The 17191-nt window shown below is 34.5% G+C and overlaps 2 protein-coding genes across 2 annotated transcripts; one reads left to right on the forward strand and one right to left on the reverse strand.

Annotated features, from left to right (window-relative positions):
* Nucleotides 1-263: 263 nt before the first annotated feature.
* On the forward strand, nucleotides 264-5026 carry LOC114268407 (wall-associated receptor kinase-like 20). Its single transcript, XM_028209586.2, has 3 exons — nucleotides 264-2003; nucleotides 2495-2557; nucleotides 3752-5026. Exons 1-3 carry the CDS (start codon nucleotides 1235-1237, stop codon nucleotides 4810-4812), a joined length of 1893 nt encoding a protein of 630 aa, XP_028065387.2. The 5' UTR covers nucleotides 264-1234; the 3' UTR covers nucleotides 4813-5026.
* A 467-nt stretch (nucleotides 5027-5493) lies between these two features.
* On the reverse strand, nucleotides 5494-8651 carry LOC114268394 (uncharacterized). Its single transcript, XM_028209569.2, has 2 exons — nucleotides 8176-8651; nucleotides 5494-6302 (listed from the first exon to the last, which is right to left on the reverse strand). Exons 1-2 carry the CDS (start codon nucleotides 8537-8539, stop codon nucleotides 5764-5766), a joined length of 903 nt encoding a protein of 300 aa, XP_028065370.2. The 5' UTR covers nucleotides 8540-8651; the 3' UTR covers nucleotides 5494-5763.
* Nucleotides 8652-17191: the final 8540 nt, after the last annotated feature.

Below are 17191 nucleotides of genomic sequence, written 5' to 3' on the forward strand. Positions count from 1 at the left end.
TTACTAGTATAAGTATTAAGTTAAAAATGTAATATCAATCTGTTAGGTTGGATTACCACAAGAAGATTACGACATTAATACCAAGATGCTCATTTATTTTATACTATATAATTGAGTAAACTTAATACTGATATAAGAGATGAGATTAAATAAAGAAAATTTAAAAATTAAACAATACCATAAATATTGTAGTATTAAGGAATTAAGCTTCATAGTTAATTTTCTTCTTTCATATCCAACAAAAAAAAAAATAATTATATATCTCTACCTCTTTTAAACCGATCACATTATCTTACTTGAGAAGTTATTTGATTGTTATAAGAGATAGTCAATATCGGGAGTGTTGTAATTGATGGAAAGACTAACTCTAAAATTGTGTTGAAGCACCAGAAGAACAATATGAGTGCAAAGACACATGGTGCCTATTGACTACCTAATAATAATTTTTCTACTTGGACGTATCCAATTTTTTGAAAGAAAATTTCAGAAAATATTATCAATTTTTTTTTATGATTTGACTTTTATAACAAAATAAATTATGAATTTTTAAGTTTATCAATTTAACTCTAATATGTTGATTTATTTTCGATCCAAATTATTTATCTACTTCTACTAAATAAAATTGATAAAAAAGAAAAGAAAAAAAAGATATTGTAGTAAAATATTTTAGATATTCTATATATACCTACATTGAGTTTAATGAGTAAAACACATTTTTTTCATTAACTTTATTTAGGCCTCGTTTGGCAACTGAACTTTTTAGTCAAAAAGTCAAAAAGTTACTAAATTAGTCAAAAAGTCAACAACTCATACCAAAAAGTCAAAGATTCTTTTTTCTCTCTATTTTTTACACATCTTTTCGTAAAAAGTCAAAAAGTCATCCCAAACATACTATTTTTTTTAGCTCATATTTTAGCCAAATAACCAAAAAATTACTAAATTAGCCTGTTCCCAAACGAGCCTTAATGAAAATAAATAAATAATTTAAATTAATAAAATTTAAAATTTATTTTATTACATTCTGGGAATTATTTATATAATTTTCCCAAAATTCTAATATAAAGCGTGCAAGATATTTTGCTGTAAGAATTATTCACATCATAATCTTCTAGAAAAATAGCAGATCTTGTACAAAACTTTGACCCAAAACACACACACACTCGCACCTATAAATCAGAAAAACCACTGCCCAGCCCTTCAGGTCTCTCTCTCTCTCTCTCTCTCTCTCTCTAGAATGGCATTGACTTCCAATCTCCGGCTTTTCACGGCGGCGCTGCTAATGTACGCCGGGTTAACCACCTCCGCCAACCACTGCCCCTCCTGCGGCACCACCCCAGTCCCATACCCCCTCAGCACCGGACCAAACTGCGGCGACCAATCCTACAAAATCCGCTGCGACGCGGGCTCACTCAAATTCGACACCCTCAACAACACCTACTCCATCGCCACCATCACTCCCGACATCCAACGGTTCGTCATCCAGCCCTCTAGCTTCGTCCCCAACACCTGCGTCACATCCGATATCTCCACCATGGGGATCCAGATGAACAGCTCTCTCCCCTTCAATATCACCAGCAGCAACACCATCATGTACCTCAATTGCACCACAACACTTCTCAACTCGCCGTTGAATTGCTCATCGACGAGTCTTTGCCACAGTTTCATCAATTCCTCGGCCCAGGTATCGGCCTGCCAGAGCGCTCCGATCTGTTGTACGTTTCGGGCTGGGGGGTCCACTACGTCGTATATGATTCGGGTTCGAGATGCGGGTTGTCGGGCTTATTCAAGTTTTGTGAATTTGAACCCGACGTTGCCCGTGAACCGGTGGCCTCAGCCCGGGTTGGAGATACAGTGGGTGTCGCCGAGTGAACCGGTTTGTGGGACTCAGGCGGATTGTGATTCCAACTCCACGTGCGGGTCGGATGTGCACGAGAATGGGGTTAATAGGTGCTTTTGTAATTCGGGTCTGCGGTGGGACCCGATTCAAGGATTGTGTGCTGAAAGTGAGTTTTTTTTACACTTGCTCAATTTTTATAAGTTTTAGTCTTAATTACACCAAGACCCCTCGATTACTTGTCAATATCAATTTTTTAAATTTATTTATGAATTCATTTTGACCTCTTTATATACATTACACTCCTCTAGATCACTTTTTGAAAGGATATATGATTTTTATAATTTAAGGGATCAATTTGAAGAGTAATGTTTGAGACTTCAAATATTCTACTAAAAGTTTTAACAAATGTCTTATATGGGTGTGAAATCTACACAATGTGAGTCACATGTGGTCCCATATTCATGTAAGACATTTGATAAAATTTTTAGTAAAATTTTTGAAACCTCTAATATTTTTGCAATTTGAATGAGTTTATAGAAGAAGGGGTAAGTGATACAAAATAGTTATTTGTTAGGAGTGTTGGTGTAGTTAACTCTATCTAAGTCTTATTTGTGGGAGTCTTTCTATACATGTGATGGGTTTGGTTTTGTTGTGCAGTTGTGACATGTCAAGATCCGAATGGCTGTAATGGCTCAAAGAATCGGACTACACTTATAGCAGGTGAGAATGGAACTACATAATTTGGTTTAATTTTCAAAATCTAATTTTTATGACAAAAAAAAAAAATTTAAAAATTAAAAATTAAATAGTAATCATTTTATAATGGTTTTATATCTTTTGGGAAATGAAATAATTTTTTTTAATTAAAAAATAATTTGGTATTTATTTTTCCAAACTGATTTTGATTCTTTATAAACAATTCAAAAAAATGATTCTGAAAGTGAAACTAAATAGAGAAAATTTTAATTTAAATATAATTCACACTACATTTAAATTGAATTTTAGTAAAAAGAAAAAATTCTATTTGCTGTCTTCATTTCCACATTCTATTTCTATGCAACTAATATTTGTGTTTAGCTGCCTATTTCCTCTTATAAAGCAATTAAATATGTTGTTTTTTTTTATTTCAATTTTATAGATAAACACTACCCATTAAAATAAAAATATTGCTTTCTTCTTCGCTAATTGGATTGATTTAGATTGTAAGATTTTCTTTTTTCTTTTTTCTTTTTTTGGGTTACATAAGATCTATTTATGATGGTGTTAGAAAATGAGAACCTTTTAGAATACAAAATATGAATACATGATTAATCACAAATGTGAGATTAACGGTTTTGTATTTGTGATTGTTTATTTGTTTCAAATTATTTGTAATTGGTGAAGTTACCATATAACATTGTCACATGGTACCTCTCGGTATTCAATATTTTACTTCCCTTCTGTTTTCTCCAATGTTGAAAGAGAATAATAGTGTTCAGGTTATCATATTTCCGAGTTCAAAAAAGAAGTTGTCATATTTCCAATCGCCCTTAAGAACAATCCATAGAGCATGTTAGGGCATCTTTAATTCTGGACTTCAACTTTATCAAATTTAAATTTAAAGAAAAATACTCAAAACACCCGTTATTCTTTGACTTAAACACTTATACTAAATAAATTGAATTGTACTCAAATTTTTACCGAAATTAAGGGAAACCCATTTTATTTACCCAGATTTCTACCCAATCTAAACTTCATGGTTGGACATTTTTACTTAAAATTTTCCACTAATCTCCTTACTCCAATCTATGGCTTCTGCTCAACATGACACTGTAATTTTACTCAAATTTGAATTTACCTCACTCATCCAAGTTTAATTCCTGTTTGGCAAATTAACTGTCAATTTAACTAATTCCGGTGCAAAAACCCATGCAGGTCTGACTGCCGGTCTTGGCACAGCATTATTTGCGGCCATAATCGGAGCTTTACTGTACAAACGCCACCGCCGCATCAAAGAAGCAAAAGAGCGTCTTACCAGAGAGCGCGAAGAGATCCTAAACGCTGGAAACACTGGCAAGTCTGCCAAAATCTTCACCGGCAAGGAAATCAAGAAAGCAACCAACAATTTCTCTAGAGACCGCCTCCTGGGCATTGGCGGCTACGGCGAAGTCTACAAGGGCTTCCTCAGCAACGGCACAACTGTCGCAGTCAAATGCGCCAAGCTCGGCAACACCAAGAGTACCGAACAAGTTCTCAACGAGGTCCGCATCCTCTGCCAGGTCAACCACAAGAGCCTAGTCGGCCTCCTCGGGTGTTGTGTCGAGCTCGAACAACCATTGATGGTTTACGAGTACATCCCTAATGGAACCCTATCCGACCACTTACAGGGTCCCAACCGAGGCCACCTCTCATGGAACCACCGGCTCTTCATCGCCCATTCGACGGCAGAAGGACTAGCTTATCTCCACTTCTCTGCAATGCCTCCGATTTATCATCGTGACGTGAAGTCGAGCAACATTTTACTCGATGAGAAGATGAATGCAAAGGTTGGAGATTTCGGCTTGTCTCGTTTGGCCCATACGGATTTGAGCCACGTATCCACGTGTGCTCAAGGGACACTAGGTTATCTCGACCCTGAGTACTACAGGAACTACCAGTTGACAGACAAGAGCGATGTGTACAGCTTCGGAGTCGTGCTTTTGGAGCTTTTGACATCACAAAAGGCCATAGATTTCAATAGACCATCAGATGATGTAAATTTGGCAGTTTATGTGCAACGGATGGTGGAGGAAGAGAGGATAATGGACGTAGTGGATCCAATATTGAAGGAAGGAGCAAGCAGCTTGGAGTTGGAGACGATGAAAGCATTAGGGTTTTTGGCTGCTGGGTGCTTGGAGGAGCGGAGACAAAACCGGCCTTCCATGAAGGAGGTTGCAGAAGAGATTGGGTACATAATCAGTATTGCAACTGCCAAGGAGGTTGAGAAAGTGGACTGATTAAGGATGGAGTTTTTGTTTAGGGTTGGTTTAGGTCAGTGTTGGTTGGCAGAGTTCTGATCTAGGTTTAGGTCTTAGTATGCTTCTCTAAGTTCCGTATTGTATATTGTAAATGGAAGTGGAAGTGTTTTTCACTGTTTTTTTTTTTTTTTTTTTCATCAACAATGTTTTTCACTATTACATAAAATAAAGATACCAATGCTTATGTTACAAAGATCCCAATGCTGTTAATTGAGGAGTATTGTCCAAACAAAAACCCACTAGCAGTGAGAGTTGGGTGACACTGGTAGCTTTCATTTAATTTATAGATGCGCAACTTGTCACCCATTTCTTTCCCTCGCCCGAAGAGTAGGTTAGATATATAAATCGTATTTAAATCCTCCAAAAACCAAAAATACCACATGAAAAAGGAAAAATTATGAGATATCTGTGACATTGTCTACATGATACTTCTAACAAATGAAAAAATTGCCATGCTAAAGTGAATCATTTTATCTCCGGCTCCTAACTTCTTAACAATGAGTCAGCATGCTTCACTCATAAAATTTTCTATTATGTGATTGACTTGAAACATCACATGTCATATAATACTTCGGGACTAGAGAATAATTACCCATGAAAGAGAGCATCAAAAAACAATATAAAGTAGAATGGAAATAAATATAGCTCCTGATTCATGCATTTTAGTCACAAATAAAAAATAACAATATCATTAATAATACAAGAATCAGTAATTATTTTTTGACTCCCAATATCAGATATGATCACCAAAAATGTTGAAATAAAAACTAAAAAAAAAAAAAACCAATAACAAATTTTTCCAAAACTGTAACACCATAAAAATAAAAACAAAAAAGGGAGGATAAAAAGACAACCGTACCAGCAGAGCCTGGAGTCCCAGGCCGAACAAAGTTTCAATACTCCAGCATCCCCAAGGAAAACAATTGCGTTCTAATTTGTTCTGGGTGTGGCCCACTCAACACGAAGAATGAGGTTGTCGTAACCATACCCGTTGAGCTTTGCAATGGCCCTCTCGGCATCTTCCTTGTTAACAAAATTGACAAAACCAAAACCTCTGCTCATGCCAGTTTTCTGATCAATAGCAACATAGACGCGACTCACAGCACCAAATGTGCGGAACAGCTCGTGCAAGTCCGGTTCACGCGTGTCTTCTGATAGATTGGTGACACGAACTGAGTTCTCTTCATTTCTGCGCCTCATGTCGGACCCCCCACCAGCAGGTCTTTCTGCTCCTGCCCTCAGGCTTGGTGGAACATAAGCTCCCTTGGTCGTGCCGGAGGTTGCATTTGTCTCCGATGAAACAGGTTTATCAACGAAGGATTCAGGTTGAGGTGCAAGATCTTTGTACGGGCATCTAGATGTCCAGTGGTCACCTTTCTTGCCGCAAGTCCGGCACACCATGAGAACAGCACCACCTTTTCCAAGCTGAGCCAGGGAGTCTCCAGCAACCTTAGTTTCTTCTTTGGTACCTGTTTGAAGCTCCAACATAAGATAAATGCAAAACTATACCAATCAAACCAGCTGAACTAACATGCAAAATTATATCCACCAAAATACTAGAAAGTTAAAACTAAGTTTGTTGTCAAATCGCGAATTGGATAGTGAATCGTTTTGTTAAAATAGTGAAACATGAATAGTATTAAATCATGAATTGTAAGATTCACTTTATTTAGCATAATATATAATTTTATATATGTATGTACACAATTCATTCGTATTGTGATGTTAGATTTGATACAAAAGAAGGCTTTGTGTTTTCATAAGCATATTATTGATTGTTAATTAAAGCCGTGATGGATTTACAATAAAATGAAATAAAAATTGTTAGTGCTGATCTCCCCCATTGTTCTCGTTTTAATTATAGCTCTATTGTATGTGTCCTTAATCACATTAAAACATATCTAAAGCCTCATATTTTTGAGGTTAGTTATAAATGAATTTACCAGACACATTCAAGAGAATGTCCCATCATATATGTTGTTTCTTGATAACATAGTTTTAATTGCTGAAACTAAGTACAACTAATGTTTTAGGTTAAGTAGGACTGAGGTAGTAATATAGAGTACAAGTTTAGCAAAACTAGTAGGAATGAAGCAGCATAGCACATGATGGACAGGAACGACATAAGAGTATCCATTTTCAATATCTTGGACAATTATTCATATAGGCTGTCGCCTACAAACTTTATAGAAGTGGATGAGTTGGAAAACTGCTTTAAAAGTATTATGGCATCATAATTGAAAAAAAAGTTTTATATGACAGTTACAAGATGAATTATTTGTAAAGTATAGAATGTTGTGTAGTAAATAATCAAAATGTTCAAAAAATGTGTCATCAAAATGATAGTGAAATTACCAGGAAAAATAAAATAAGGAACAAATGCATTATGATAAGTAAGAAGTGACAAAATTAAATAGAACGAGAATCATAGATAGAGATGGTTTGGTGCAACATAGACCAAATGTCAGCTGCCACACAGGAGTGATAAAACTTATGTAAAAGGTGTCAAAAGGACAAGAGGAAAGCCAATAAAGACACATTCAAGGTTGTGAAAGAGACAGGACATAATTGCCTTATTTAACTGAGCAAATGGCTTTGGATGGAGTTTATTTGGAGAATACAAATCCATGTATCTAACTTCAAGTGGCTTGAATAAGGTTCGTTGAGTTAAGCTGACAAAAGCAACTCATATGTCCCCATATAACATAATGTAATACCTTTAAATGGAAAAGGCCAAAGACAATGAATCCCTAAATGCATTGTAAAAAATTATCATATCATTTGGGGATGGAACAAAATGATTCCACAATTTTTTTTGGGAAAAAGAAAACAGAACATGGGTTTTGAGGAATTTCACCTTCTCACCCTTTCTCATCTCTTTAATCATCCAAACAAGTGATGAAGTGATGAGAAATCTCAATCTCTCTCTCTCTCTCTCTCTCTCTCTCTATATATATATATATATATATATATATTTCTTTTCTTTTCTATCAAACACGTCTATCAAAACCGATTGTCAATCCAAAAGCAGCACACCAAACAAATTTCAAGCTTCTTTTTTTATTTTTCTGAAGAACAAAATTTCAACTTTTTCCATCCACGATCCATCGTAATCAAGTATTCAACAAATCTAAATAACAAAGTGACAGTTTTCAATAATTTTTCTATTTCTTAACACATGATTCGAAAACAAATAAAATTCAAACTTAGCACAAACCCAATTCACAAAAACCAATCAAGCAAAGATATTGAAAAGCAAATCAACATGATATAGCAGAGAATTAAAAGAAAAAAAAAATAAAAAAAATAGAACATCAGAGAGAGAGAGAGAAAGAGACGAACCAGGGGCGCGAGGACGCTCGAGCAAGATCTCCTCGGTGGAGACCATGGTGAGGCGACTACCAACATCTACGTGAACAGCATCGCCGAACTTGGCCCAAGAGCGCCTCTCGACGGCGCGTTTGCTGAGGCGTGCCTTGGCGAGCTTGCGGACGCGAGTGGTGGTGGTGATCTTGACCTTGTTGCCTTCGTCATTGAATTTGTACTCGATCACCTTCTTGATTCCATTCTCGTCGGGTCCGATCACTTGCCGCGGCGGCAAAAGGAAATCGAGGTCCTCGCCGTCGTCCTCCTCCAGCTCACCCCACCGGAGCTTGCTCGGCGGTTTCTGTGGCGGGTTGGAGTAACCGGGTCCATTCAACGCCATGATTGATGATCAGAGAATGATCAGCGCGGAGGAGATGACTGGTGTGTGTTCTAGGGCTTCTTCTACAAGGACTAGCAACGATTATTCATTTAATCAGTTTTTTTTTTTTTTTTTTTTTTTTTTTGATGAAAAGAGTTTTTTTTATGAAAGAGGAAGTGAGTTATAATATGAGAAGTTGATTATAACTTACTTTCTAAAATAGGCCTATATATATATATATATATATATATGTATATATGGTAAATTACACTTACACTTCCATAAGTTTGACTTTAATATATATCATTCTTTGAAGTTTAAAAAATTACACTAATTTCTCTATTATTGTAATTATTTAGACGGAATGAAAATATTGAACTCATACACACTCTCTTTTTTTTGCTTTACTTTACTTTTTCTCTTTTTTCTCCTCTCTTTTATTTTTTTTTAATGTAATTTCTTGTATTTTTTAATTAGGAGTTGTTATCTTTTATATAAGTAAGGGGTTTATGAAATGAGACTATTAACCACAGGGGTATGAATGCAATTTTCAAAATGTCAGGAGATGAGTAGTAATTGAACCAAACCTCGAGGGATGTCAATGTAACTACCCTATATATATATATATATATATATATTAAAAGTAATGTTTTTCTTTATTTAATTTTACACAAATTCAATTTTAATTATAATAATTAATTTTAATTATGATAATCAATTTTATATGGACTCTAAGCTTGGTTAGAGTTTTCCAAAAATACTTTTCAAAAAATTTTATTTTCGTATTTTTTGTTTTTATTGAATTTTTTTAATATTTTAAGCAATTTTTAAAATTTTTAGACATACCTAACATAAATATACTTAAAAAAATAAAAAATTTGTGAAAAAAATCTTTTAAAAATTCATTAAATACTAAAAATTCAAAAAAATCAAAATCTTGCTAGTAAGCAAATTTTTACCCGTTGGCAATCTATATTAAGTATTTTTGATTTTGATATTGCACACAGTCTTGGTTATCAAAATTTTATTCCTGATTTTTTTACCCGAGAATTTTTGTAAGGGAGATAGAGATGGCCACTCATTTTCTTTCTTACCATAAAACCCAAATCACTCATTACCGTGATCTAATTCACCAAACTGCTTACAGAATTGCTCGAATAAAATTAGCCAGAAAAACTACTTCACGTGCTCAGTATATTAATTACCATCAGATTCAAGCTCGTCGCCATTTACTTGCTGATTATTATAACTGTTTGGATTTTCATCAAGCTTACTTAGATCTCCTTAGTGGTTGTTAATCTTCATTGTTAATCTTTGTTTCTATTAAACAGATGTCTCGGCCCAGGCCTCCTTCCAAAGCCCTGGTCCCATCTAGTCAACACATTGTTCCTCCTCCTTTGAGCTAGTAACCCAATACTATCCTATTGAAATGATAATCGTTACCAAGTCCTTGGTAACATTCCCAAACCTAGCTACACATCTGCTTTGGCTACTGATCCCTTTGCTTCATCCAGCCAAGCAGTTACTCCATATCCTCCTAATCCTATTAAAACTGCCCAATCTGATTATGTTAAATCAACCACCACTAACCTATTCTTCAAAGAACCTAGTCACCCAAAAAGTCAGTCTGCTAATGACTTGGTTAAATCCTATTTTCCTCATGGATGACATTTTGTTCCCATGCATCCAGAGAAAACAATCACCTTCTATAACGACATTCTATTCAACCATCAATCCATTATGATTAAACCCATTTATAATCGAATTTACACTAGTAAAGTTGTTTACCATTCTCTTTATATTCATAACATTGTTTCCCTAGTTGAATGGGGTTCTCCTTATTAGCTTCGAGATATGCCTAATCACTCTCTTCAGTATAGTTATTATGACTATATTGATGCCTAGTTCAAAATATTTCTGTATCAGACTGAAACCTTTAGTCACTCTTGGTTCATTCAGTTTGATCAAAAGTTTAAATCTGAATTACCCACTTGGTTTCTGCGATGGTAGACTCATTATGGCGCCATTTCAGATATCTTCCCAGCTATTGTGCTGGAATAGGTTAACTATTTTTCAGCTATTTTCTCATTCACTCCACAACAAAAGAAATTCCCTAAATTGCTCACTTTTATATTCAAATATAAAATCCCTTGGATATTTAAATGGCAATATAACATTTCTGATGATGTGATTCAAAGGATACATTCCCGCATTGTTGAACTCGTTCAAACTGAGTTCCCGGTTAACATTCATGCTCCTACACCTGCCATGGTTAAAGCTCAGCAGAACCTAACTGCTTCAATTACCCAAGGAAGCCCAACTTCAAGTTCTTCCAAGACCAAGTCATCCAAATCAAAGATTCAATCCACGACTGCTAAACCCAGCTCTGCTCAGCCCAAATCAAAGGACAAAGCAAAGCCCAAATCTACTAAAGCAAAGTCCAAGGCTAAAACTACAACTCCTGTATCTTCTGCTAAGTCCAAGGTTAAAACCAAGTCATCCAGAGATGAGCTTCTCAAGATGGCCCGCCTGCTTGTTGATCAAGCTGAAGCCCAGTCAGATTCGGATAATTATAGCACCCTCTCGTCGTAAATCACATAAATACTCTAAACATAAACATAAATCATCATATAAATATTCTAATAAATATAAAAAATAATTATTCACCTTCTAAATCAAATGATAAATTCTATACTAAACCAAAAAAGAAGTATTATAAAAAATCACATCCAAAATCTAAATCTATAAAAGATATCATTTGTTATAACTGTGGTCAAAAAAGTCATTATTCTAATAAATGTAAAGAAAAACAAAATTAAAAGATAAAATTAATCAACTCTAAATTACAGATGAATCAAAAAATCAATTATATGAAAATTTTCAATTGAATCAATCTGTTAGTAATTCCTCTTCTGATAATCCTAATACTTCATCTGATTACCATTCACCCAGTGAAGATTCTGATAACAATATTGCATTAGGATGTAATGATATTTGTTGTAAACCAGTTAAACAAATCATTGTTCTTACTAAACAGAATCAAGAAGAATCTGCTCTTATTGAATTAATTAGCCGCCTAGATGATCCAGAATTAAAACAAAAATATACTGATAAACTTAAATCTTTATTAACCAATCCTAATCGAAAACCTAAGTATGATAAACCGATTATTAGTTTATCTAAAACCTTAGAAAGATTTAAAACTAAACAAAAAGAAATTACTCTTCAAGATTTACAACATGAAATCAATCAGATTAAACAAACTATTAAAGAATTACACAATAAAGACAAATAATTAGAAGATGAAATTATTACACTAAAACTTAATCAAAGTTTTAAAAATTTCCAAGACAATAATAATGAATCTCCTCATGAATCTGAACATGATTCTGATCATACTAATTCTGAAAATCTTTTGTTTGATAATCGATCACACCATTCCAATCCTGAAGATAACCGATTAAATCTTATTAATAAAATTCATATTCAAAAATGGTATTCCAAAGTAAATTGTTATTAATAATTTTGAATTAGATGTTATTGCTTTAATTGATACTAGTGCTAATCTTAATTGCATTCAAGAAGGATTACTCCCTACTAAATATTATGAAAAATGTCATAAAAAGTTAACTTCTGCTAATGGTAGTAAAATGCATATTAAATATAAATTACCTAAAGTTCATATTTGTCAAAATAATGTTTGTTTTAAAACCTCCTTTGTCTTAGTCAGAAATATGACTGATAAAGTTATTTTAGGTACACCATTTATTTATTTACTATATCCATTTACTACATCTAGTGAAGGAATAACTACTCATATATTAGGTCAACCTGTTACTTTTAAATTCTTAGCTCCTCCAGAAATGTTAGAATTAAATCAATTAAAAGATTGTTTTATTTCTCAAACTATTAATCGATTAACTCGTCAGCTACGATATCTTAAAGAAGAAATCAATCATAAAAAAATTAATCAGCAATTAACTGATCCAATTCTTATTTCTCTAATTCATGAATTTAAATTAAAATTAGAAACAAATGTTTGTTCCACTTTACCTACTGCATTTTTGCATAGGAAAAAACATGTAGTCACATTACCTTATATTGAGAATTTTAATGAAAAACAAATTCCTACTAAATCTAGACCTATTCAAATGAATCATGAATTATTTGAAATGTGTAAAAAAGAAATCAATGAACTATTAAAAAATAGAATAATTAGTCCATGTAAATCACCACGGTCTTGTCCTGCTTTTTATGTTAATAAAAATGCTGAATTAGAACGAGGTGTCCCTCGCCTGGTTATCAATTATAAACCATTAAATAAAGTTTTAGAATGGATTTGCTATCCAATTCCTAATACAAAAGATTTGATTAAAAGACTTAGTCATGCTATTATTTTTAGTAAATTTGATTTAAAAAGTAATTTTTGGCAAATACAAATTCATGCTAAAGATAGATATAAAACTGCTTTTACTACACCCTTTGGTCATTATGAATGGAATGTAATGCCATTCGGATTAAAAAATGCTCCTAGTGAATTCCAAAATATAATGAATAATATTTTTAACCCATTTAGTCATTTTTCTATTGTCTATATAGATGACATATTAATTTTTTCCCAATCCATTAGTGCACATTGGAAACATTTAACTGCATTCTTTTACACTATTAAAAGTCATGGTCTCGTTATATCTGCTCCTAAGATTAAATTGTTCCAAACTAAAGTCTGATTTTTAGGCTATGATATTCACCAAAATACACTTTAACCTATTAGTCGTTCCATCAAGTTTGCGTCTAAGTTTCCTAATGAAATTTTAGATAAAACCCAATTACAAAGGTTTTTAAGATCACTCAATTACATTGCTGAATTTTACAAAGATCTTAGAAAAACTTGTCAACCTCTCTTTGATCGATTGAAAGATAATCCTCCTCCTTGGTCTTCGGTTCATACTGCTATTGTTAAACAAGTCAAACAATATGTTAAGTCTCTTCCTTATCTTGGTATTCCTACTGAAAATTCCTTCAAAATTATTCAAACTGATGCTTCTGATATTGGTTATGGTGGCATTCTTCTTCAGAAAATCACTCCCCAATCTTCTGAACAAATTGTTCGTTATCATTCTGGTGTTTGAAATAAAGCACAATTAAATTATAGTACTATTAAAAAAGAAATTTTATCTACTGTTTTATGTATTAGTAAATTTCAAGATGATATTTTAAATCAAAATTTTTTACTTCATGTTGATTGTAAATCTGCTAAATATGTTTTGGAAAAAGATGTTCAAAATCTTGCTGGTAAGCAAATTTTTGCCCGTTGGCAATCTATATTAAGTATTTTTTATTTTGATATTGCACACAGTCCTGGTTGTCAAAATTCTATTCCTGATTTTCTTACCTGAGAAGTTTTACAGGAGGGATAGAGATGGCCACTCCTTTTCTTTCTTACCATAAAACCTAAATCACCCATTACCGTGATCTAATTCACCAAATTGCTTACAAAATTGCTCGACTAAAATTAGCCAGAAAAACTAGTTCACGTGCTCAGTATATTAACTACCATCAGATTCAAGCTCGTCGTCATTTACTTGCTGATTATTACAACTGTTTGGATTTTCATCAAGCTTACTTAGATCTCCTTAGTGGTTGTTAATCTTCATTGCTAATCTTTGTTTCTATTAAACAGATGTCTCATCCCAGGCCTCCTTCCAAAGCCCTGGTCCCATTTAGTCAACACATTGTTCCTCCTCATTTGGAGCTAGTAACCCAATATCATCCTATTGAAATGATTAATCGTTACCAAGTCCTTGGTAACATTCCCAAACCTAGCTACACATCTGTTTTGGCTACTGATCCCTTTGCTTCATCCAGCCAAGCAGTTACTCTATATCCTCCTAATCCTATTAAAACTGCCCGATCTGATTATGTTAAATCAACCACCACTAACCTATTCTTCAATGAACCTAGTCACCCAAAAAGTCAGTCTGTTAATGACTTGGTTAAATCCTATTTTTCTCTTGGATGACATTTTGTTCCCATGCATCCAGAGAAAACAATCACCTTCTATAAAGACATTCTGTTCAACCATCAATCCATTGTGATTAAACCCATTTATAATCGAATTTACACTAGTAAAGTTGTTTACTATTCCCTTTATATTCATAACATTGTTTCCTTGGCTGAATGAGGTTCTCCTTATTAGCTTCGAGATATGCCCAATCACTCTCTTCAGTATAGTTATTATGACTATATTGATGCCTGGTTCAAAATATTTCTGTATCAGACTGAAACCTTTAGTCACTTTGGTTCATTCAGTTTGATCAAAAGTTTAAATCTGAATTACCTACTTGGTTTCTACGATGGTGGACTCATTATGGCGCCATTTCAGATATCTTCCCAGCTATTGTGCTGGAACAGGTTAACTATTTTTCAACTGTTTTCTCATTCACTCCACAACAGAAGAAATTTCCTAAATTGCTCATTTTTATATCCAAATATAAAATCCCTTAGATATTTAAATGGCACTATGGCATTTCTGATGATGTGATTCAAAGGATACATTCGGTTAAATAGTGGGATAACTACAAAATTCCCTGCATTGTTGAACTCGTTCAAACTGAGTTCCCAGTTAACATTCATGCTCCTACACTTGTCATAGTTAAAGCTCAGCAGAACCCAACTGCTTCAATTACCCAAGGAAGCCAACTTCCTACTGATAATCAAGGAAGCCCAACTTCAAGTTCTTCCAAGCCCAAGTCATCCAAATCAAAGATTCAATCCACGACTGCTAAGCCCAGCTCTGCTCAGCCCAAATCAAAGGACAAAGCAAAGCCCAAATCTACTAAAGCAAAGTCCAAGGCTAAATCTACAACTCCTATATCTTCTGCTAAGTCCAAGGTTAAAACCAAGTCATCTGGAGCTGAGCTTCTCAAGATGGCCCGTCTGCTTGTTGATCAAGCTGAAGCCCAGTCAGATTCGGATAATTCGGATAACAACAATTCAGAAGAAGGTTCAGACAGTTCACATTCTTCTGAAGGTTCATCCACTGGTTCAACTACTCAAAACCCATATGGACCCGAGTTCCAAGATGCTCAGGACCCATATGCCTAGTCAGCCCTGCATTGGATTCCATATAGATACAAATTAACTTCAATCAATACTCTTTTGAGAAAAGCTGTCAATTTCTATTTATATTGATTCCCTTATTAACGTGTTTCCACCAAAAGTAATGAATAATAAAAAGTCACTATTCACTTTTACTGTTCATCACTCAATCAATTTGCTAAAAGCTGCTTCAACTTTTGTCAATCAGCCGAAAGCATTAAATAGCCTGCTTTTGCTCATGTGCTGCCAGCTGCTCTCATGATCAACCCCAAGTCACATGCTGCATAGTTAATTTTCTTTTTATAAATTGTAATGGTTAATTCATTTGTACACAGAGGTTCAAAACTGTAAAGTTCTGTGTGAGAACTAAGTAAGAACCAACACCTAGTCAACTAGTTAATCTGCTTTTGTTTAAAAAATGTATTTTGAAGCAATCCAGTGCTACTTCTGTTAAACAATTGTAAGTTATTAAACTTTTATTTTAACTTAATTATTTTGTTCTATTTCAATTATCTGTATTTCCTTCATTCTTCTTGTTTATTCCTACTTCCGTCCCATTTGGTCAGTGCCATGCAACTTAAAAGGAGAGGCTGGGACTGGAGATCCTTGATGTTCAATAATTATATTAGCTAAAGGACGATGACTATAGCGACCCCGGTCTTTTCTCTTTAAATTATTGTATCCGGACTTAGGTTCCGTGGATCCTGTCATTACTTATTGGTTGTTGTTGTCCTTTAATCTCTTTGTATTTGAAGTATAGGTTGTGTTGGGCGGGTCTGTTACAGGTTGGATGATTTTAGATGCCAATAGGTGATGCCCAGATTTTGGCATTCACGCTCGAGCGGAAGTTTTAACGCTCGAGCGGTCTCTTCGTTGTTGCTTCTCCGCTCGAGCGGGAATTTTGACGCTCGAGCGTGATTTTCTATCTCCCAGTATTTTGCTCTGCAGTTCTTCCGCTCGAGCGGTAGATTTTACGCTCGAGCGTAATCCCTTGTTTTTGCTCCTCCGCTCAAGCGGGGAGTTTGACGTTCGAGCGGGTGCCAGGGCCTACAAAACTTCTGGAAGGGTGCAATCGACGCTCGAGCGGCTTTCTTCACGCTCGAGCATGATTCTGTGTCTTACGCTCGAGCGGGGCTTTCTACGCTCGAGCGTAGAGTCGATTATATCAGTCCGTGATTTCACTTTTTGGATCACTTTTTGACCTACTTTTCCTTCATAACTTTTTAAAAACCGCCCCTGGAGTGTTTTTATCTCTCTCTCTCCCTCTACACACTTTCTCTCTTACGATTGATCTCCTTAGAGTGAGTTTCTACCTTAGATCCTTTATTAAAAAGTTAGAGTGAGTTGAGGGCTTCGTTTTAATCTGAGAAACTTGGGATTTGGAGCACGTTGGTCTTTGGTCTTCATCTCCATCTTCTCCATACGGGTTATTTTCTTCAAGGTAGGGATTTTCCTACTCCATTTTATATGCTTTGTTCTAAGTTTGGTATTTTGATAGGTTGGGGACACTTTGAAAATTTTGGGAAAAAAACCCTAGTTGAATTGCTAAATTGATTTGAGTAATTAATTTAA

Source organism: Camellia sinensis, chromosome 1 (genome assembly GCF_055761805.1).
Source record: "Camellia sinensis isolate YWXY chromosome 1, ASM5576180v1, whole genome shotgun sequence".
NCBI classification, from domain to species: Eukaryota; Viridiplantae; Streptophyta; class Magnoliopsida; order Ericales; family Theaceae; genus Camellia; species Camellia sinensis.

Coding starts and splice junctions, on each gene's coding strand:
- LOC114268394 (XM_028209569.2), bottom strand. CDS start 8,539: ATGGCGTTGAATGGACCCGGTTACTCCAACCCGCCACAGAAACCGCCG. Junction 6,303..8,175: donor CGAGCGTCCTCGCGCCCCTG/GTTCGTCTCTTT, acceptor AGCTTCAAACAG/GTACCAAAGAAGAAACTAAG.
- LOC114268407 (XM_028209586.2), top strand. CDS start 1,235: ATGGCATTGACTTCCAATCTCCGGCTTTTCACGGCGGCGCTGCTAATG. Junction 2,004..2,494: donor TCAAGGATTGTGTGCTGAAA/GTGAGTTTTTTT, acceptor TTTGTTGTGCAG/TTGTGACATGTCAAGATCCG. Junction 2,558..3,751: donor TCGGACTACACTTATAGCAG/GTGAGAATGGAA, acceptor AAACCCATGCAG/GTCTGACTGCCGGTCTTGGC.